This window comes from Aulonocara sp. 'chitande type north' Nkhata Bay, linkage group LG3 (assembly GCF_057382095.1).
Source record: "Aulonocara sp. 'chitande type north' Nkhata Bay isolate Kocher_YH1m ecotype deep benthic linkage group LG3, A_spYH_male_GT1.1, whole genome shotgun sequence".
NCBI classification, from domain to species: domain Eukaryota; kingdom Metazoa; phylum Chordata; class Actinopteri; order Cichliformes; family Cichlidae; genus Aulonocara; species Aulonocara sp. 'chitande type north' Nkhata Bay.
This window is the reverse complement of record NC_141346.1, coordinates 38,928,299-38,950,769: the sequence shown is the minus strand read 5'-3', so window position 1 is coordinate 38,950,769 and position 22,471 is coordinate 38,928,299. Positions and strand designations below refer to the sequence as shown.

General features: G+C 39.3%; 1 protein-coding gene and 1 long non-coding RNA gene across 2 annotated transcripts; both read right to left on the bottom strand.

The window, feature by feature from the left end:
* Positions 1-1,463: 1,463 nt before the first annotated feature.
* On the bottom strand, positions 1,464-12,175 carry LOC147335610 (Fc receptor-like protein 5). The gene is made up of 16 exons (XM_086280396.1): positions 12,139-12,175; positions 11,884-11,916; positions 8,961-9,215; positions 7,499-7,786; positions 7,123-7,398; positions 6,675-6,974; positions 5,561-5,818; positions 3,947-4,195; positions 3,649-3,777; positions 3,474-3,489; positions 3,303-3,394; positions 3,026-3,073; positions 2,849-2,911; positions 2,699-2,754; positions 2,293-2,338; positions 1,464-2,182 (listed from the first exon to the last, which is right to left on the bottom strand). The coding sequence occupies exons 1-15, from the start codon at positions 12,173-12,175 to the stop codon at positions 2,321-2,323; spliced, it is 2,118 nt and encodes a 705-aa protein (XP_086136522.1). The 3' UTR covers positions 1,464-2,182; positions 2,293-2,320.
* A 6,255-nt stretch (positions 12,176-18,430) lies between these two features.
* LOC147335609 (uncharacterized) lies at positions 18,431-19,433 on the bottom strand. The gene is made up of 5 exons (XR_015126875.1): positions 19,399-19,433; positions 19,222-19,284; positions 19,071-19,126; positions 18,664-18,709; positions 18,431-18,553 (listed from the first exon to the last, which is right to left on the bottom strand). It is a non-coding gene; the product is annotated as an uncharacterized LOC147335609 (long non-coding RNA).
* Between the last annotated feature and the right edge of the window lie 3,038 nt (positions 19,434-22,471).

The following is a 22,471-nucleotide window of genomic DNA, read 5'->3' as shown; positions in this document are numbered from 1 at the left end:
GGATTGAGTTCAGTTTATTGATGCGGCCCTCCACAAAAGGCCGAGTTTCTCATGTGGCCCCTCAGGAAAATGAATTGCCCACCCTGCTTCAGAGGGTCTCTGTGCCACAGCAGACTCCTGACCCAGAATCACACTTACAGTAAGTCATCGTCTTCAAAAGCAATCGAATGATCTGTGAGGTCAAGCTGTTCAGTTATTATTCATTTCTGGCTCTTTTCCACAGTGTTACCCCAGCAGGTGGCAGATGACCGCCCCTCTCTGAGCCTGGTTCTGTCAAAAGTTTCTTCCTGTTAAAAAGGAGTTTTTCATTCTCACTGTCACCAACTGCTCACTCATAGCCATCTGATTTGGAGTGTTTCTCTGTATTGTTGTACAGTCCTTACAAAATAAAGCCCCTGGAGGCGACTGTGGTTATGATTTGGCACCTTATAATAAAAATTGTCAACTTTTATTTATATAGCACCAAATTACAGCAACAGACAGTTAAACTGAATTGAACTGAATTACTTGACAGTTGTGTGCGCTGTCTGAGGACAGTCACTGTGTTTGTAAGTAGCCGTGTTCATTTTGTCACATGTTCTTTCTACTTTCTCCTCTTTGGATTTGTAAACAATTTGTTGAGCACTAATGTGCACATGAAGCCCATTAGTGCTTTGAGTGCTCCAAGAGGGTAAGAAAGCACCTCCGTCCAGTGAAAGAGCGCTGCCTGCTGCCGTTCAAAGAGGTCAGAGTCCGCTGAGTCCACAACGCAGGGTCGTGTCATTCTGTCAGGGGTGTCGAGTGTGGATGCGAGGAAAGGAGGACCCAAACGCTGGACTCACAGGTAGGTGAAGGCTGGTGTTTATTATGACGAGCAGATGAGCCGAACATAAGATGACTGGCTGAACTGAAATGACTGGCTTAACTGAACACGCGTGCAGAGTAGACAACATTAACATCAATGACACGACAAAGACATGGATGAAACTGAGGACTTAAGTACACTGGCTAATGATGATGATTAGGGACCGGTGAGAACACAGCTGAACATAATGAAACATGAAGTAGAGCTAATGACACTGAGACAGAGGGCTGGCACGGTGAAGCGGGAAACATGAATGTGGAACATAAACTGAACATGAACTGAAAACACCAGGTGAACCACCCAGGAACCCTGACACAGTCTTGACTTTAGACAACTGAGCAGAAGATGATTGAATCTGAACAGAAGAGGAGAAAATCAGATGTCTGAGACAAAGTTTGAGCAGAAAACTGAGAATAAATTATTCTGAAAGACAGTTTAGAAACTCAACAGAAGAGAATTTTTTTTTTTTTAACTGCAATGCAACCTGTGAACTGAGATGAACTTTGACTCAAAGCAACTGAGCAGCAACTTGGCAACTGAACAAGAGCAAATTAATGTCTATATGAAACTGACAGACAGTTTGGCAACAGAACAGAAAACAAGTGATTCTCAACAACTGAGCAACAATTTGGCAAATCGACAAAACAGAAATGACTGTAAATTTTTAATCTGAGCAGAAGAAAAGCTGCTCTGGAAACATGAGCAATAGTTTGACAGGTGAACAGAAAGAGCTTGAAACTCAGCAAACACGAGGCAGTTTGATACCAGAACAAAAGAGAAATGTCTCCCAAGAACAGCAACAACTTCAAGTCTGTGAATGTAAAGTGAGTGTAATCTCTAAGACTTGAAACTGCAGATTAGAATATTTTGATGAACATGAAACCATCAGAAATGTTACATGAACCAAATCAGTAAAAGTGGAAGATGGAGGATGGCAAACATGCAAAAGAAAAATCAATACTGAGCAGAAGTATTGTTGTGTGAAAATGTCACATCAGGTGTTCAGCATTAAAGTGGACATGAAACACTACATGTAAAAAAAGGCTAATTTACATCATGGAGCCCAGCTCTCAAAAACTGACACAGATGTAACTCTGACTGTGAAGCTGGATTTAGGAAATAACTGCTTAAAGCTATAAAAACACATGTATCGCCATATTCTGTCAGTACAGAGCATGACTCCACCAGGTCAGTTGGCTACTTTCAGTCAAAAGACTCACATTAGGTTGTGTTAGGTAACTAATAACAGAACCAATAACTCGAGGAAAATAAGGACAGTAAAACATCAGTTTAATGGGGTCACTGGCTGCACCTCGTGCCTGTCCCATCTGTGGCTTCCTGTTGGAGAACAATAAAGTTTATTATAAAAACATTGCCTGCCCTCGATGTAAAGTGAAGTTCTGTTCTGTGTGTTTGAGTCTTTACAAAGAGTGTGACGTTAACTGTACCTTATTGACTGTTTAGGAGGTGCGACCCTCAGACGCACCTCTGTACCTGTGTGGAGGAGGAAATCATCCTCATTTACTTTCATTGATTTAAACATGTGGTCTCTGATATACACATGGTATCATTTGTTGTGTGTTCTGTATTGTAAAGATTTCTTTTTGTGCAAAACATGTGAAAATGAAATGAAATGTATTTTCTTCTTTTCAGAGCAGGTGATACAGAGCTGAGTGTGGAGCTGGAGAAAAAGCTTTGTGTAAAACTGGTTACAAAGTAGCTGTTAGTCAGCCAGCAGGTGATAAAAGCATCCAGGAAGCTCAGACTTTGTATCCAGTGTCTCTGTACATTATATGTTTCTGTGAGGTGGAGATCTAACAAACCAAACACTGCATGGGACTGTTGTGACTGTACCTGCATCCCATCTTCATTGTAGTAAACAGCACTCTCCTCTGGTGTGTCGTGTTGCCCTGTGAGGTGATCAAATTCATCCACAAATGAAAAAAATACGTTTTTAAAGGATGTTTGTTTTATTTTTAAACTGCATGCGTTTTATGTACTCACTCTTTCTTCTAAGATCTTTAAACTCAATAAGAGAAGAGGCGACGTTTTCATATTCATCTGCTCCTGAAATGTTCATAATTTTATTTACAGGATTGTAAAAACATGGAATTAGTTTCATTAAATCAAAAACAAGATTCATCTCTAACTGTTCTGTGCTTTTCAGCACATATACTGTACCATTTCTGTTTGTCACTTGTGTGACTGACTCATAGACGTCAGCAGTACCTAAAGAAAAAAACAAGCCAGGCTCACATTAATCATTTTATTACAGTTACACTAAAGATCAGAGCAGAAACAGAAACACTGTGTGAGTCAAAACCAGGACTGTAAGATCTTTAAATGTTCTTTAAAAAACTGCTGAATGCAAACTGAACCTATTAAATGTTTGTGTTAATGGAGGCTTAATAAAAGTCAATATTAATAATGATAATAAAGACTGTTTTTCAATGCTGACCATGTTGAAGAGAGCCGTACACATGAGTTTCATCCTGGTTGACTCCATGATTTGTGGAGGAGCCCGGACTGTGACTCTCAGACTGGATCGACCTAAAACATGAAATAAACACAATAAACTCAAAAGTAACTGATGTTTGTTTAAAATAATAATAAAAAGTATTTTACCAACCTGGTGAAGCAGGAATCTGTGAAAGAGACAAATGTTATTACACATGTTTGTCATGTATAAATTGTTCCACTGATATTTTGTGTCATGAGATCAGAATACATGTATATGTGTGAATAATTAAAGTGTATGTAGTAAATAAACTCTCTAATACAGCATGAAAAGAAGAGGCTCTTACACTTGGACTGTCTGCAGCGATACAACAAGAGCAGGAGAATAATAATGAGAGAGACTCCACAAACCAGTCCAACCATCAACCACACAGGAGATGAAGAGCTGTCAGCTCCTGACACAGCTGCTGAAATGACTAATAATAATTAAGTAATAATAAAGTATAATACTTATTATACTGCATATTTCAGTTCTCACAAAATAGATCCAGGTGACTTCAAGCATTAAACAGACAATCTAATGTTTCTTCTCAAGCATGAAAATCATTTTTACAAAAATCCATCAAATGTTTTGATCCTGCTCACCTTTAACTGACATCCAGCTCTGTGCTGACTCTCTTCCTGAGTACTGACACTTGTAGAAACCTTCATCAGACTTTGACACTGCAGAGATCTTCAGCTCCCCTCGGGGATCATTTTGAATAAGTTTGTCATTGTGATAGAAAAACACATTGGAAAGTATTTTTTGTGTTTTCAAACTGCAGCTCAGACTAACAGAAGCTCCCTCAGTCACAGGATGAACAGGACTCACCAGGATAGGACCATTACCATCATCTGTGAAACAATCACACACAATTGTTTCAGTCACATCAGCTGGTGCACACTTTTAGAAAAAAACGGACATGTAAGCTTCAGGGAGATTTTCACAGAAGCGACTCTGTGAAACAGATTATCGACTTGAATCCAGGTAAGAAAGAAATGCATGTAGTAAATGAAGTTGAACGGCTGATCCTTTTATTTTGCAAGCTCATAATGTGATCTAACAGAGACTCACTTAGTAACTGATCTAAGGGTTGTGAATAGAATGAAATAAAAATAACTGCATTTAAAAACTTAAATACCAAGAAGGCCTGTGGGCCTGATGCTGTTTCAGCTTTTCTCTTTAAACATTTGCTGATGAGCTGACTCCAGCTTGGAGTCCTGTTGATATCAGCTTCATCCTCACTATATAGAAAAAGGCTGCAATCAGCAAAATAATGATCACAGACCTGCAGCAGTAACATCAGTAGTAATGAAATCCTTTGAATGCATTATGGTTGAGCACTTGTGAAGTGAAGTACAATTTGAATATAATTACTTTAACTCACTTGATTTTAAAGCATTTAGAAAACCCCTCAGCTTATGCACGATTGTTATTTATGATCTAAGATCAGTGTTTAACACCACAAACACTTATACACTGTTAAATAACATGAAAGTGGATCCCTATATAATCAGATGGTTGTTTGGCTATTTTCATTAAAAAAGGAAGTTAAAGTCAGTTCTACTCGTTCACACATACAGGTTATAAGAACAAGAGTCTCACAGGGCTGTGTGAGATCTCCTGTTCTTTTCATATTATATTAAAAAAAATTGTGGAAATCAGAAGGGATTGTGCAGTGGTATAAGAAACACACCTTCGCATTAAATATAAAGAAAAATAATCGTCATATTTATAACGATCTTTGATGAAAGATCTATTGGAGATCTCAGCCTGGTTTCAATGACTGGAGAGAAGTTTGAACAAGTGACAACATTTCAGTGTTTAGTCTTCCCTGCAGGAGTCAAATTATTATCAGTACAATTGCTGAATCATTATGGGTGAAATTGTGGGTGAGTGTTTGCATTTTTGTTTGTTTTTTGCATGATGTGTTTCCCTAAGTTACTCTGAATGGAGACAATAAAAGTTTATCTAATGTGATGACAGAGATGTTGAGCTTTTTAGAGTTTCATTCTGATGGAGAAAATATAAAATACTCATTTAATTAGAGAACAAAAACCAAGAATATTGTTTGAAGCTTTGGAGCCTAAAATCATCTGAAATTCTCATTTTTGTTTGTGTTGCCACATAGAATTACTTCACATACAGCAAAGCTGAGACAAATGTTCATGTGACGTCTAAATCATTCAGATCCAAGAAGTAAATGTATAATAACATACTCTGTACAGTGATGTTGACTGCACTGCTGAACTCTCCTGATCCAGACTCACACCAGTACACTCCAGTATCTGACTTTGATGTGTGGATGTTACATGTGGATCCAGTCATTCTGCTACAGTCAGAGAGTCGGCCGTCCTCAGAGAACTTTATCACTCTCCACTCAGTGAAGTTTCCCTCACAGGTCAGTGAGACAGAGTCAGAGGTGAAGTGTTGCACTCTGTCAGGACTCACTGTGAGAGACGCTGCTGAATGAACATCTGGAAACAACATGCAGTGAAGAGACAAAGCTCACAGATGTTAGGATTCAAAATATCACAGTGAAAAAAATAGTTCTTGCTAAACCCACCATAACTGCAAATAAATCTATGAATGAGATTTGTTAATACAGATTTAAATGTTGTGACTCCTGCAGCTGGAAAGATTTCACTGAACCATCTGGGTCTCTCAGTAATAATCTCACAGCATCATTAGAAGCTACATTAGAAGTTTCTATAAACCTGCTTTCCTACAGTTTGTCCACAGCGTGCATGTTTGTTGTTGCACAAGCAAAGATCTTCACCATCAGTCATGTAATAAGATGTCTGACATTTGTGACCTTATTACAAACAGTCAGATCATTATCAGACAGTTTAACATCAGCAGATCTTAAATGTTTGTTGTCTTTGCTTCTACAAATCATGACAGCACTTTACAGGCATCATGTCTGATATCATTTTTCACAGCAAAAGCACAACAACATGAGGACTAAAGACCACGAGATCATCTGTGTACATAATGTGCTTCACAGGAGTGCTGCCAGCTTTACAGACTTTCTAATCATAAACATGAAGATTAAAAAGAGCTGGAGACAAAATTCATCCTCGTTTAACTCGGTGAGAAACAAACAAGGAGGAATTTGAATAACAACAGAAGTGTCTGACTGAAGCTCAGTTTACTTGAATGTAGTGAGAAAGGATGAAATTCACTTTAATGCTTCTGAGGAAACTTAAGTATAATCGTTTAATGCAATTTAATTGTAATTGGACATCAGATTTCAATGTCAGCATGCCGCTGCAAGAAAAATAATGGTGAATTAAAGTGATGACACAACTTATTAGAGAGAAACAAACTGACCTGCAGACCAGACAAACTTTGGTTGACTGTGATCAGTGTGATACTCTGGGTCTCCTCTTCCAGCTCTGCACACATATCCTGCTGTGTGTGTCTGTCCATGAATGATGTAGGAGTCCTGTGCAGTCCCACTGCCATCAGGTAGCAGCTCATAACTGGAGGATTTCTCTGATAGATCAGGAACAGCTTTATACCAGTAGAAGCTCCATCCTGCAGACGGATGTTCAACCTCACAGTTCAGAGTTACTGAGGCTCCAGGACTCAGCCATGATGGAGACACAGTGAGGACAGGATGGGGTTCATCTGTTCAACAAAGATTTTCTCTCAGTGAACATGTAGTACAGTCTCTGAACAGTGAGCTCAGTTTATACAAAGAATAATAATCTCAGTCTATATGAACAGAAACACATTTTACAAAGTGTTCAAACAGCTTAAAGCAAATATGACTTACTGTCAGAAACTGTCAGTGTGACTGAATCACTCCACTCTGTTGTTTCATGCTGTGAACTTTTCATTCTGCCCTTACAGCGATAGTTTCCACTGTTCAATGATGAAGCAGAAATAATCCTGTATTCATTTTGATTTGGAGGTTTTCTGATGCTGTTTGCTTCCCACTCATAATCCCACTCAGTGTCTCCTCCATGGATCTCACATCTGACAGTGATCGTCTCTCCTCTGTATATCTCAGACCAGTTTGGATGCAGAGTCACAACAGGCCTGTTTGAGGCTGTTACTGTTCAAGAAAGTACAATAAAAACACATGAATGACAAAAGGTACAATTACCATCAGATGTAGTGCTTTGTGGTAAGTTCAAGTTTGAGCTCACCAGTTGTGTCAATCCAAACTGGCTGACTGTCCTCTGTGTAGTAAACTGGTTCTCCTCTTCCTCCTCTGCACCAGTAGCGTCCTCCCTCTGAGACACTGATTTGTTCATTTCTCGCAGGTTCAGAAGATTTCCCATCTCTGTACCAGTAGTATTTCCATCCAGATGATGATGATGCTGATGATGATGATGCTGATGATGATGATGATGGACTCACAGAGCAGGTCAGGGTCACACTGCCCCCTACTGGAACAGCTGTCCTATCAGCTCTCAGTTCAGCCTTTGGTTTCGCTGCAGTTCAGTTTAGAACAAGAACATAAAAGTAAAAATGACTGAATCAGAACAATTTAAAGATCTGGATGGAAAAATGTAAATGATCAACTTTATTGGTGAAGCTATAACAAAGTGTGTGACACAAAATACTCTGAAATACTGTTTTGATCTGCACAGCAAATTTTTTTAAAATTTACTTCAGTGTATTTAAAATTAATTAATAAATGCATAGTTCATTTACTCTCATTAATTTGAAGCATGACTTAGTTAATTCATCTGTAATGAGAAAGTAACCCAGGTTAATATGATCTGATTGTACTTAGCATGCTATGTCCTTGTGTTCTTTACTAAATCTGCTGTGGAAGCCTCTGATAGCTAAGATGAGACCTAGTAAGTGTGTTTTATATTCTTTTGCTGTGGAAGCTGACATTTCCTGTCGATGTGCACAGATGTGTCAGAATGGGTTTTAAAAGACACATCGATGGTTTGGAGGAAGTAATTACTGAAGCTAACTCAGAAAGATCAATTAGAGAAAAAACTCTAAATAAATATCAATGGTACTGAAAGTAGCTGCACATAATGTTTTGTCTGTGAGATGATTATTTCTATATTCATTAAATGAAATGGCCTGTATTTGTATAGCGCTTTACTAGACCCTAAGGACCCCAAAGTGCTTTACCCATCCACACACACATTCAAACACTGGTGATGGCAAGCTACATGGTACCCACAGCCACCCTGGGGTGCACTGACAGAGGCGAGGTTCACTAAGTGAAAAAGACCCAGTGTGTGTTTGTCATGAGACCAGACTCTTTAACTAAAACCTGAAACCTCTAAGATCATTTCAACAATAGACAACATGCTAAAAACAACTGAAGGAACTGCATCATATGTTGGTGCAACAGGGAGTAATAAAAATAAAAATAACACAAATACAGAAGTGAAAATATTGGATGTTACTGTTGTTCTTAGTGGATGTGGTGGAGCAGCTGAAACAGGTTCAGCATTTGTTCTGCACTTCATGTATTAGAGCTGCACAGCAGAGACGTTACTCTGATATGTTTTGTTCTCTTCACTGTGAATAAAAAGCTGCTTTTCAAAATATGTTACTGAACAGCACAAATGAAACAGCTACAAAGCTGCAAGAACAACAGATTCTTACTAATGTTGATAAAACAGATCTCCAACTTACATGATACAGTCAGTGTGATGGTATCACTCCACTCTGTCCTTGTGCCCCGGCAGCTGTATTCTCCACTGTCAGACTCAGCAGCGCTGCTGATTCTGTATTCATTGGATGTTTCAGGTATGTTTGACTGGCCTCGTCTCCATTCATACGTCCACTGAGCTCCTTCACCTCCCTGAATCTCACATCTGACAGTGACTGTCTCACCGCTGTATATCTGAGTCCAGGGTGGCTGCAGGGTCACAGTGGGCTTAGGAGGAGCTGATCAAATAAAACATAGCATTAGTAGACTGATAATTTGACTTAAAAAATAAACAATAAAAAGTTTAGTTTGTACCAAACAGATTAAATGATATTTAGACTCTACCAGCAGAGTGACTGAACACAACCAGGTGTGCAAAAATCTAAACTGTGACACTGAACATCAACGCATAAACACACAATATCATATAAACAACCTCAATTTTATAGTCAAATATCACACAATTTACTTATTTCCAGAGGTGGGGAGTAACGAAGTACAAATACTTTGTTACTGTACGTAAGCTATCTGTACTTTACTTGAGTATTTATGTTGACATTATGTTTTTTTATAGTGTGAAGCATGCTGCAAAACAAACTGAGGTAGAATCACTGTGTTATTTAAGGCTGCATGAAAATCCTTTACAGATTAGTGCAGGATAAACAGGTTAGTTTGCTGTACTGTGAGGGATTTAAAGGAAAGACCAGTGTGTGACTGGTGCACAGTGACAGTCCAATATAAAGTCAGTATAAACAGTGTACTGTGAGTGTAGTGAGGAGGACAACTCATGAAACGTCTGCTTACATCAGACTGAATTCAGGTGGATAAATCTGTAAAGAGCAGCAAGTCAGCTGATCACAGCTCATACATTAAGAAAATCTACTGGAGCTCTCAATAGAAAATAGCCTGAGCCATTAAAAACTGATTTTAGGGTTTTCCACACGCTGAATCCCACTTTAAACTCTTGTCCATTCTCTTCCGCTTATCGTTATCAGGGTCGCAGGAGGCTATAGACTATCCCAGCTATCATAGAGCGAGAGGCAGGGTACACCCTGGACAAGTCGCCAGTCTGTTGCAGGGCTAAGACAGAGACACAGACAAACATTCACACTCCCACATATTTAAAATAATCAATTCACTTAACCCCACTAAGTGCATGTCTTTAGACTGTGGGAGGAAGCCGGAGTATCTGGTATTTCCTTTCATTTTTATCCATGTAGCTTTGTACAAGGATTTTGAGAACTCCAAGAGTTAATACAAAAGCGTACACTGAGGTAAGCAGCACACATGCCAATATCAGTGAGATACACTGCACTACTCACACAAATCATCATCTTCTTGTAAATCTGTACTGTAAACTGTTCAGATAAACATCCATGAAAAGAGAATTAGTCTGTACGAAGGCAGCACACTCTTAATATGATCATTTTAAACACTCTGTGTTCCTCCGCCACTGCCTCGTTTGAGTTTTGGACGAAATGGATTCTGGGATATTGCATTTCGTCATTTCGAGCTGATTGGAGACCAGAACAGCCAATCAGATTTTTTTTGCATCCAAGTCTGTGATTGGCTGGTTTTGTGGCACAAATATAACGGTGTACAGAAAGAGTTGAGCGCGCACGGGCAGAAATGTTGAGAACGCGAGCAACACATTGTGAGCGAGCGCAAGTGCAAAAACTGAGCGAGAGGGGCTGCTGTTGTGTGTGTGTGGATAATAGCAAACACAGATACATTTTTTGCAAAGCAGCAATGAATTTTGTTCACTCAAATTTAGTTTTTCTTCACTCAAAATAAATTTCTCCTCAAAAATGCAACAATTGCACCTGCAATTTTTTTTTACGTGCGGTCAGAATAGTGGCACAAAGATAACACCATATAAAAACGACTGACGACTGACTCCATAAATATACAAGATGGTGATGAGGAAACACACGGAGAAGACAGCTGGGGGGAATAAACATAATGACACAATACAGGAAGCAAAACTGAACACAGGATGGGACACTGTCAAAGTAAAACAGGAAACACTGAGACCTACACCTGAGACACACGGACTCGACAACAACAGTGATAAACAAACAGGGAGGCAATAGCAGAGACACAAGAACAGGAACAGGTGAAGACAGGATGACGATGAAGATGAAACACAGTAAAACGACTAAGACACAAGGGGGTGAGGGAGAGGGCGAGAGAGAGAGGGCAGAGAGATACAAACATCGGATAAGGCACATGGAGACAAACATGGGTGACAAAACAGACTCACCACAGAGAGGAGACATGGAATGAAACACGGGAACAGAAAAGGGAGCCAATGAGCCACCACCCTGACACCATCAGTGTAAGAAATGATTTACAGTATTTAACTGTTTTTCTACATGATGAAGAAAAAGCTGCTGTGAGAAAGAGAGAAACCTGTCGGCACCACCCTTTGACTTAAATTGTAAGAAACAAATGTGTAAAAATAGAAAGAAACTTCTGGCAGCTCATCATTATTATATCTATACTGTGTTTTTATAGTAGATGCTGAAAAATAGAAACATTTCTGTTTACCTGCACTTTAATCATTTGCTGTTTTACCTGTTTGGTAGTTGTTGAAATGGTTTGGCCTGTACCACTACACTTGCTGTCTTCAGGACATCTGCCCCCCTTCTTTCTTTCACATAATGGTATGATCCCAGCCTGTCTTTGCATGCGATTGGTGCGCCCATCAAAGCACGGATTCTTAGCAGGGCTGAAGATTCAGCTCCCACATACCGAGGGTACATTAATAACTGGCTCGCAGGCCGGAAATAATTGTATCGAGGGCCAAATGTGGCCCGTGGACCGTAGGTTTGACACCCCTGATTTCGAGCATTGTAGGAGATAACAGCTACATATATGAACTGGAGTAAAAACAGTGTTTCTTACCTTCAGCGTTTCCACAGATGACTGTACTGAGCACTAAAATAATGAATAAAAACTCATCAGATATTATACTTCAGAGTAAAGTTTTTTTTAAAGGCTTTACTCTGATTATTGATTATTGTAAATTTAGGGATGAACAATAATCACCAAATTTCTCCTGTTTGCTAAACAAGCTCTAAGCAGTGACTCACTAATTCTCAGAGATCAGGAACATTTTAATTATTGGTGCCTTTCAAACAATGTCAGACGTGTACTTACAGAAAAAGCCCATCATGCAGAGCAAAGAGAGCCCCATCGTCACATCCAGCCTGCTGCACTCTGATCCTCAGATAATCACAAACAGTTTTACTTTGCAGAAAAAAAGAGAAGTTGTGTTTTGTTTGGGTGTGACAGAGTTTTTCTACAGGTTCTTCTTCTGATTGGTCTCTCTGTGCTTCCTTCCCTTTTACACCAAACTCAAACAGCTCCTGTAGCTTTGACTGCAGCAGTTTTGTGACATGTTTTCCATCGCTTTAAGTCATATCTTACCAGGTCTTTTTTTACTCTGACAGCGTCCCCTGGATCATTATCATGCTGCAATGTTACTCTTCCTGCACACTGGAAGTGAATGTACCAAAACCCCTTTTCTGTTTTACAGCCTGTATTTTTATATCTAAGTCTTTTTAATGATTTTTTTACATTTTGATTCTTTATCGGAGGAATTATGTGGAAATTCTTCTTTCATGCTGCATAAAAACATCTAGAGATTTTATCTGACTCTTAGCTGAAACATCATCATGCAGTGCTATAATAAAAATGACCTTTGACCTCAGATCTGTGAATGTTTTCACCTTGTGGTTAAATTCTATGTTTGGCTGATACCCAAACAGAGTAAATGACTCACTGTGTGGTTGAACTGAAACTACAGACCTGTATGTTTCACAAATTAAATTAACAAAGACAACAAATAAATGTATCTTCTATTGGCACATCAAAGTGAATGTTACATGTTACCAACAAAGACTATGTAATTCTCTCCAGAGTCACATGCAGACGAGGTGACCTTTACTAAAGCTTACTGAAGCTGATCATTTCAGGCCTCAATAGTAACAAATGAAGAAAACTGAGTTACAGATAACTGATCACTGGAACACAGAGACTCTGGGTCATCACAAAATCTTCCATATGGTCTCTATCAACAAAAGTTCACAAAAGTTTCAACTTACAACATAAATGAGAATAACATACTGTATGATTCGACAGAAGTTCAGTCAAACTGTTTAGCTATGTGTAGACTGATATGTCAGAAGACACATCAGTCTGGTGTCCATACGAGTGATTAAACTCTTAAACATTATCAACACTTATTCATTATTTTCAGTTTTACTGTGGATTGTAATTATTTATCAAAAACTAAAAATCATTTGCAAAAGGTCAAAAACAGAGGAGAGATGTCAGGAGGTTTTTGTTGTGTATCTAAAGGCATTTTAGTAATTATTCCTTAAATCATTTATTTTTATATTTTTACTCATGTTGCCATAGTAACTGTAAACTTGAATGAATATTGAGTAAATACACAAAGCACTGAAACAAACCCCATGTTGCTTCATTGTGTTAAATATTTCAATTTGGCCATGACCAAACTTCCAGTTCCTCTTTACACATCCTGAGGTTTGATAGCAAGAATAAGACATTATCACAGCACAGAGCCAAAGTGTTTTCAGGAGACATTGAGATTCATTCTGTGGGCTGATGGAGAAAAACATGAGATCACTGAGGGTTTTTAAGTGCAGATAAGCCTGCAGCTGCGTGCAAACTTTCATTCATACTTCACAGAAATACTGACACAGGGTGAAGGGTTTTAGAACGGTGGGTTGATGCAGGTGTGTGTCTTTGTGCATTTATGTGCATGTGCCCAGAGCCCTGGGGCTCTGTCCTCAGCTCGTACTGGGATGGCCAACCTCTGACAGGATCGGCTTCCGGTTGGTTTTTAGGTGATCTTTCTTTTTGGCTCCTTGTTGCTTCTGCTGGTGTGGACACGTGTTTGTTTTTGGGTCTCCTGGATCTTCCTCTGTTTTCTCTGTTGTGTATCTGTGAAGGTTCTCAGTCATCCAGGTCATCGTAGTCAAAGGAGCTTGCAAAGAAAAGTGTTTGGACTTGTTTAAGTTGCTTGAAGACGTTTCACCTCTCATCCGAGAAGCTTCTTCAGTTCTAAGGTCAAATGGTGGGGAGTCCCACCATTTGACTCTCTGTTGTGGTTTTGCACCCTCATGATCACGTATGTTTTATCTCACACACACACACATATACATGAGGTCATTGATGTTTGTTTAAGTGCAGAGATGGTGCAGATAGACTTGCAGCTATTTGCGAACTTGCGGTTTCAAAAATGTTAACACAATATTTTCCATCAGCCACGTCTCTTTAAAAAGTGATCCTTCCTGTCATGGTCTGATCTAAAGGTCCATGGTCTGATCTAAATATCCTTAATTTCATTGTACATGTACAATGAGAATAAAGGGCTATTCTATTGGCGGTGTGAAGAGGGAAGGAATGAGGATTTGAACCAAAATGCAGACTCTTAGAAAAGGTTAACTTAAACCCAGCTGTATTGCTGGAATACAAAAAAATGCAAAACTACAAAAAAAATTATTTGAAACTAAACGGCAGGCAGAACACACAGCAGGACGATGAGGGAGACCGCGATGCAGGACAGAGAGAGATGCAGGCATAAATACACACAAGAACAAACAAGGGAACAAACCACAGGAGGGAATCGTAGCTAAGAGGAGCTAAGGAAGCACAGCTGGACACAATTTAAACTGAACATGATGCACAAAGCACAAGTGACTATGAAAGTAAAACAGGAAGTGTGCAAAACGCACATAGAGACACAGGCTGTGTCCAAATTCAGGGGTAGCATTCGTCGATGGCTGCATTTGTAGGCAATTACATCACAGCGACGCGACGAAGGCTGTCCAAATTTGAAGAGTCCTCCAAATGCGGCGACAAATGCGTCCTTCATTTCCCCAGATTTGAAGGATGTGTTGGCTGTATCGTTCGTGGCCCAACATATCCCAGGATTCATTTTGGATTTCAGGATTTCAGTTTGATATGTTTTAATAATAAATTTTAAGAATAAATCAATTTGCACATCATATTCATATGAGTACGGTTTTATTAACCCTCATACTGTACAGAACCGGTGATGTCCAGACAGTATTCCTCTTGTGTTCTGCTCTGAAAACTTTAGGCATTAACATAATTGCCATGGTTTTCTCTCTTCTCTTATTTTTTGTGTGTGATCAGGACAATTCTGGAGAAGATGGGCCTGCAGGGGAAAGTCACCCCCATGCAGGCTAGAAGAAATGGGATAACTGAAGGGTGGCTGACCTAAGAACATAAACAGAGGGATAACAACTCTACAGGGCAGAATCATGACCTCTGAATATTAAATAACCCAAAACCATAAAGTCCAAACCCAAAACGCTGGGTGCAAACCCAGGATCATGACTATATTTATATATCAACAACAGCCTTTGACACACATGTAGGCAACGTGGCTGCTTAGAGGAACAAAGATGATATTCTGTAATGCCATGTTTGTAGTTTGATCTCATATTATCACTGCATGATCTTACTTGTTGAATAAAAATATCACTGTACATTTGTGTATAGTTGAATATAGTAAAAACAATTTTTTAGGGTTTAAAAAGTTTTAATTTATCAAAACATAAACAATATTTTCCTTTTGCAAAGTCTTCAGTGAGACAGCTTCAGAGCGTAAACAGATCAAAAACAAGCTTTGGTGCTCAGCAGCTCTAAAAGTGTTTAAGTTGTTGACTTTGACTGTTCTCTCTGTATTCTGACACATGATGGCAGAGCCGCATACAAAAGTGCTGCCAAGTAAAAAAGCAGTAAAAGAGTCACAGACACAGAAAAAGCTCTTCAAAATTCACCAGTGACTCAGTTCATTTCAAAACACTTTATTAAACTGAATTATTGCAGAGACAAAACAAGACAAACAATCAGCGTAATAACAAAAAGCTGTGAGGGGCTTTTTTTCTAACTCTGTCTGTTTCACATTTTCGTTGCCTAATTGTAACGTCCACTCTTACCAGTACCAGTTTATACAGAGATCAAATTAGTACTGAGCAGGATTGAGTTCAGTTTATTGATGCGGCCCTCCACAACAGGCCCAGTTTCCCATGTGGCCCCTCAGGAAAATGAATTGCCCACCCTGCTTCAGAGGGTCTCTGTGCCACAGCAGACTCCTGACCCAGAATCACACTTACAGTAAGTCATCGTCTTCAAAAGCAACCGAATGATCTGTGAGGTCCAGCTGCTCAGTTATTATTCATTTCTGGCTCTTTTCCACAGTGTTACCCAGCAGGTGGCAGATGACCGCCCCTCTCTGAGCCTGGTTCTGTCAAAAGTTTCTTCCTGTTAAAAAGGAGTTTTTCATTCTCACTGTCACCAACTGCTCACTCATAGCCGTCTGATTTGGAGTGTTTCTCTGTATTGTTGTACAGTCCTTACAGTATAAAGCCCCTGGAGGCGACTGTGGTTATGATTTTGCACCTTATAATAAAAATTGTCAACTTTCATTTATATAGCACCAAATTACAGCAACAGACAGTTAAACTGAATTGAACTGAATTACTTGACAGTTGTGTGCGCTGTCTGAGGACAGTCACTGTGTTTGTAAGTAGCCATATTCATTTTGTCACATGTTCTTTCTACTTTCTCCTCTTTGGATTTGTAAACAATTTGTTGAGCACTAATGTGCACATGAAGCCCATTAGTGCTTTGAGTGCTCCAGGAGAGTAGAAAAGCACCTCCGTCCAGTGAAAGAGCGCTGCCTGCTGCCGCTCGAAGAGGTCAGAGTCCGCTGGGTCCACAACGCAGGGTCATGTCATTCTGTCAGGGGTGTCGAGTGTGGATGCGAGGAAAGGAGGACCCAAACGCTGGACTCACAGGTAGGTGAAGGCTGGTGTTTATTATGACGAGCAGATGAGCCGAACATAAGATGACTGGCTGAACTGAAATGACTGGCTTAACTGAACACACGTGCAGAGTAGACAACATTAACATCAATGACACGACAAAGACATGGATGAAACTGAGGACTTAAGTACACTGGCTAATGATGATGATTAGGGACCGGTGAGAACACAGCTGAACATAATGAAACAGGAAGTAGAGCTAATGACACTGAGACAGAGGGCTGGCACGGTGAAGCGGGAAACATGAATGTGGAACATAAACTGAACATGAACTGAAAACACCAGGTGAACCACCCAGAAGAAAAGCTGCTCTGGAAACATGAGCAATAGTTTGACAGGTGAACAGAAAGAGCTTGAAACTCAGCAAACACGAGGCAGTTTGATACCAGAACAAAAGAGAAATGTCTCCGAAGAACAGCAACAACTTCAACTTCAACTGAATGTAAAGTGAGTGTAATCTCTAAGACTTGAAACTGCAGATTAGAATATTTTGATGAACATGAAACCATCAGAAATGTTACATGAACCAAATCAGTAAAAGTGGAAGATGGAGGATGGCAAACATGCAAAAGAAAAATCAATACTGAGCAGAAGTGTTGTTGTGTGAAAATGTCATATAAGGTGTTCAGCATTAAAGTGGACATGAAACACTACATGTATAAAGGTTAATTTACATCATGGAGCCCAGCTCTCAAAAACTGACACAGATGTAACTCTGACTGTGAAGCTGGATTTAAGAAATAACTGCTTAAAGTTATAAAAACACATGTATCACCATATTCTGTCAGTACAGAGCATGACGGATAGTGGGAACAGCAGAGAAGATCATCGGGGTCTCTCTCCCGACTACACGCTGTATTCGCAAAGCCACCAGCATTGTGGCTGATCGGACACACCCCTCTCACACACTCTTCACACTCCTAACATCTGGAAAAACGTACCGAAGCATTCGGGCACACACATCCAGACTGTGCAACAGCTTTTTTCCACAAGCCATCCGTCTCCTCAACAAAAAGGGACTGGACTGATAAACACAAACGCGCACACACACATATAGAAACATACACACACACACACACACACACACACACACATACACACACACACAACATTATCACTCACCTTAACTTAACTACCTCAAGCATTGAGTCTAGACTGACTAATCAACACAAGCGCAAACACACCGACCCACACCGACCTACACCACCAAACTATCGTATACACCAACCTGTAAATGCTCTTTTGCACAATATTATTACTGGATTTTTGCACTAACTTCTTTACTTCCTAGTCTTCCTTAGATAGTTAGATAGTTAGTTTTTTGTTAATTTATGTTGTAATTTATGTTAGGTCAGTCTGTCTTGTCTCTGCTAGCCAGCTAACTAGGCCTCTTAGTTAGCTAGTTTAGTGTTACCTTATGTTGTAAATTTATGTTGCATGTAGCACCTTGGTCCTGGAGGAACGTTGTTTCGTTTCACTGTGAACTAAATGTATATGGTTGAAGTGACAATAAAGGCAACAAGACAAGACTCCACCAGGCCACTTGGTTAGTTTCAGTCAAAAGACTCACATTAGGTTGTGTTAGGTAACTAATAACAGAACCAATAACTCGAGGAAAATAAGGACAGTAAAACATCAGTTTAATGGGGTCACTGGCTGCACCTCGTGCCTGTCCCATCTGTGGCTTCCTGTTGGAGAACAATAAAGTTTATTATAAAAACATTGCCTGCCCTCGATGTAAAGTGAAGTTCTGTTCTGTGTGTTTGAGTCTTTACAAAGAGTGTGACGTTAACTGTACCTTATTGACTGTTTAGGAGGTGCGACCCTCAGACACACCTCTGTACCTGTGTGGAGGAGGAAATCATCCTGATTTACTTTCATTGATTTAAACATGTGGTCTCTGATATACACATGGTATCATTTGTTGTGTGTTCTGTATTGTAAAGATTTCTTTTTGTGCAAAAATGTGAAAATGAAATGAAATGTATTTTCTTCTTCTCAGAGCAGGTGATACAGAGCTGAGTGTGGAGCTGGAGAAAAAGCTTTATGTGTAAAACTGGTTACAAAGTAGCTGTTAGTCAGCCAGCAGGTGATAAAAGCATCCAGGAAGCTCAGACTTTGTATCCAGTGTCTCTGTACATTATGTGTTTCTGTGAGGTGGAGATCTAACAAAACAAACACTGCATGGGACTGTTGTGACTGTACCTGCATCCCATCTTCATTGTAGTAAACAGCGCTCTCCTCTGGTGTGTCGTGTTGCCCTGTGAGGTGATCAAATTCATCCACAAATGAAAACAAATACGTTTTTAAAGGATGTTTGTTTTATTTTTAAACTGCACGCGTTTTATGTACTCACTCTTTCTTCTAAGATCTTTAAACTCAATAAGAGAGGAGGCGACGTTTTCATATTCATCTGCTCCTGAAATGTTCATAATTTTATTTACAGGATTGTAAAAACATGGAATTAGTTTCATTAAATCAAAAACAAGTTTCATCTCTAACTGCTCTGTGCTTTCCAGCACATATACTGTACCATTTCTGTTTGTCACTTGTGTGACTGACTCATAGACGTCAGCAGTACCTAAAGAAAAAAACAAGCCAGGCTCACATTAATCATTTTATTAGTTACACTAAAGATCAGAGCAAAAACAGAAACTCTGTGTGAGTCAAAACCAGGACTGTAAGATCTTTAAATGTTCTTTGAAAAACTGCTGAACACAAACTGAACCTATTAAATGTTTGTGTTAATGGAGGCTTAATAAAAGTCAATATTAATAATGATAATAAAGACTGTTTTTCAATGCTGACCATGTTGAAGAGAGCCGTACTCATGAGTTTCATTCTGGTTGACTCCATGATTTGTGGAGGAGCCCGGACTGTGACTCTCAGACTGGATCGACCTAAAACAGGAAATAAACACAATAAACTCAAAAGTAACTGATGTTTGTTTCAAATAATAATAAAAAGTATTTTACCAACCTGGTGAAGCAGGAATCTGTGAAAGAGACAAATGTTATTACACATGTTTGTCATGTATAAATTGTTCCACTGATATTTTGTGTCATGAGATCAGAATACATGTATATGTGTGAATAATTAAAGTGTATGTAGTAAATAAACTCTCTAATACAGCATGAAAAGAAGAGGCTCTTACACTTGGACTGTCTGCAGCGATACAACAAGAGCAGGAGAATAATAATGAGAGAGACTCCACAAACCAGTCCAACCATCAACCACACAGGAGATGAAGAGCTGTCAGCTCCAGACACAGCTGCTGAAATGACTAATAATAATTAAGTAATAATAAAGTATAATACTTATTATACTGCATATTTCAGTTCTCACAAAATAGATCCAGGTGACTTCAAGCATTAAACAGACAATCTAATGTTTCTTCTCAAGCATGAAAATCATTTTTACAAAAATCCATCAAATGTTTTGATCCTGCTCACCTTTAACTGACATCCAGCTCTGTGCTGACTCTCTTCCTGAGTACTGACACTTGTAGAAACCTTCATCAGACTTTGACACTGCAGAGATCTTCAGCTCCCCTCGGGGATCATTTTGAATAAGTTTGTCATTGTGATAGAAAAACACATTGGAAAGTATTTTTTGTGTTCTCAAACTGCAGCTCAGACTAACAGAAGCTCCCTCAGTCACAGGATGAACAGGACTCACCAGGATAGGAACATTACCATCATCTGTGACACAATCACACACAATTGTTTCAGTAACATCAGCTGGTGCACACTTTTAGGAAAGCTGACAAACAATAATAAGAACAGATTGTAAAAATGCTTTTCATTATGAAGATCTGATCTTGTGTATTTATAACTGTTGTATGAGTCGTACTATACTATACATTCATCATCTGGTCATCTTCAAACACTCTCTGACATTATCATAGCCCTTAATAAAAATGTTTAATATTTCTGCAGAATTCTTTCTAAAACTTTTCATATTATACTGACCAAGTTAAAGACATATAATTATCAGGACTTTACCAGCTTTAACCCTGATCAGCACTAATAAAACAGACAACACTGAGTCTGACAAATAAGTAAAATAAATGGAAAGCCAAAGAGCCGAATACTGACATGTTTAAGATGATCCTGACTTTTTTTTTTATCTTTCTCCATCTCTGAGTGAAGTTAGCTCTCTATCTTTTGTCTCCCTGTTAAATACAGCAGCTGGACCTTTAGCTAGCACTCTGCCCACAAACTTTATAGAATAGTGTCTGAAATTGACAGAATCCAGAAAGTCCAAATGTCTTTTTCCTTGTCTTCTTTGAACTCCTCCCACACCCAGGTTTTTCCTTCAGCCAGTGCCCGAGCCATGTTTTTCTTTGCCTGCCAAGAAAAATCAGCTGCCTCCAAAGTCCCACAGGCTAACCAAGCCCGATAGGACTCCTCCTTCACCCTGATGGCTCCCTTCACTTTTGCTGTCCACCAGCTGGTTCATAGGTTACCACCACAATAGGCATCAACCACCTTTCAGCCACAACTCAGTGCACCACCAGCAACAGGGATTCCCTGGTGTTCCTGGGACACACAAACCTCCACTACGATAAGGTAGCGAGACACAGAGTGCATATAATAATAATAATAATAATAATGATAATACACGTTGACTGGACTGTGTAAATGCCTGGCTGTGACTTCCCCAAGCCAGAGGACCTCAGTATAAAGAGCCAAGATGGCTTTCCACTTACAGAGGAAAATTTGCCCAACCACTTGCATAAGTGTTATGTTGTAACTTTTAATGTTTGATCTGCATCTTGAAGATGTAAGCAGCAGTGAGCTGCTATTTATTATTAGTCTTTTTGTTTTTTGGGTTACTTCTTTTGGGTTTGTAATCTCAGTTTGCAGTAGACATTTCTGTGTGTTTCTTATTTTGGGTTAAGTCCTGTGTTTGTAAAGCTGTGGAATAATCAAAACATCTATTCTTTATTTAAATGTTGTTTCTGTGCCGCCTTGTGGCTTGCGGATAACTGATGCGTTTTCATGTTGGATCTTAGCTTCAATGACAGGATGTAAGATGTAAGTGTAATCACACATTTATGAAGCACTTTTCAAAGTCCATATTTTAAAGTGCTCTATAGGAGCAACAGAATAAAGTAGAATAAGGTGGCAAATAGAGGAATAGGTCAGTTAAAATAATTTCTAACAAAGACAAGGGGTTTTATTAGATAATAAGGGATTGCCACAGACAGTAGTTGCAGTTTAAAGATGAACAGTGTATAACTGCTGCTATGATTATTCTTTCTACTCTCAGTGTGGCCGTGAGTTTAATGCTCTTGGGTTTAGAGCAAAAATAAAGCAAAGCATGGTTTGTTAAGTAAGTCTTGTAGATGCCTCCATCAGAAACAGTGATCACAGCCTCTGAGCTCAGTGGAACAAAGAAAGTCTGCAAACCCACCACATCTGTCACACACATAATAATAATGGATTGCATTTATATAGTGCTTTTCGAGAACCTCAAAGCGCTTTACAATTCCACTATTCAGTCACTCTCACATTCACACACTAGAGGAGGCAGCTACAGTTGTAGCCACTGCCCTGGGGCAGACTGACAGAAGCGAGGCTGCCATATCGCTCCATCGGCCC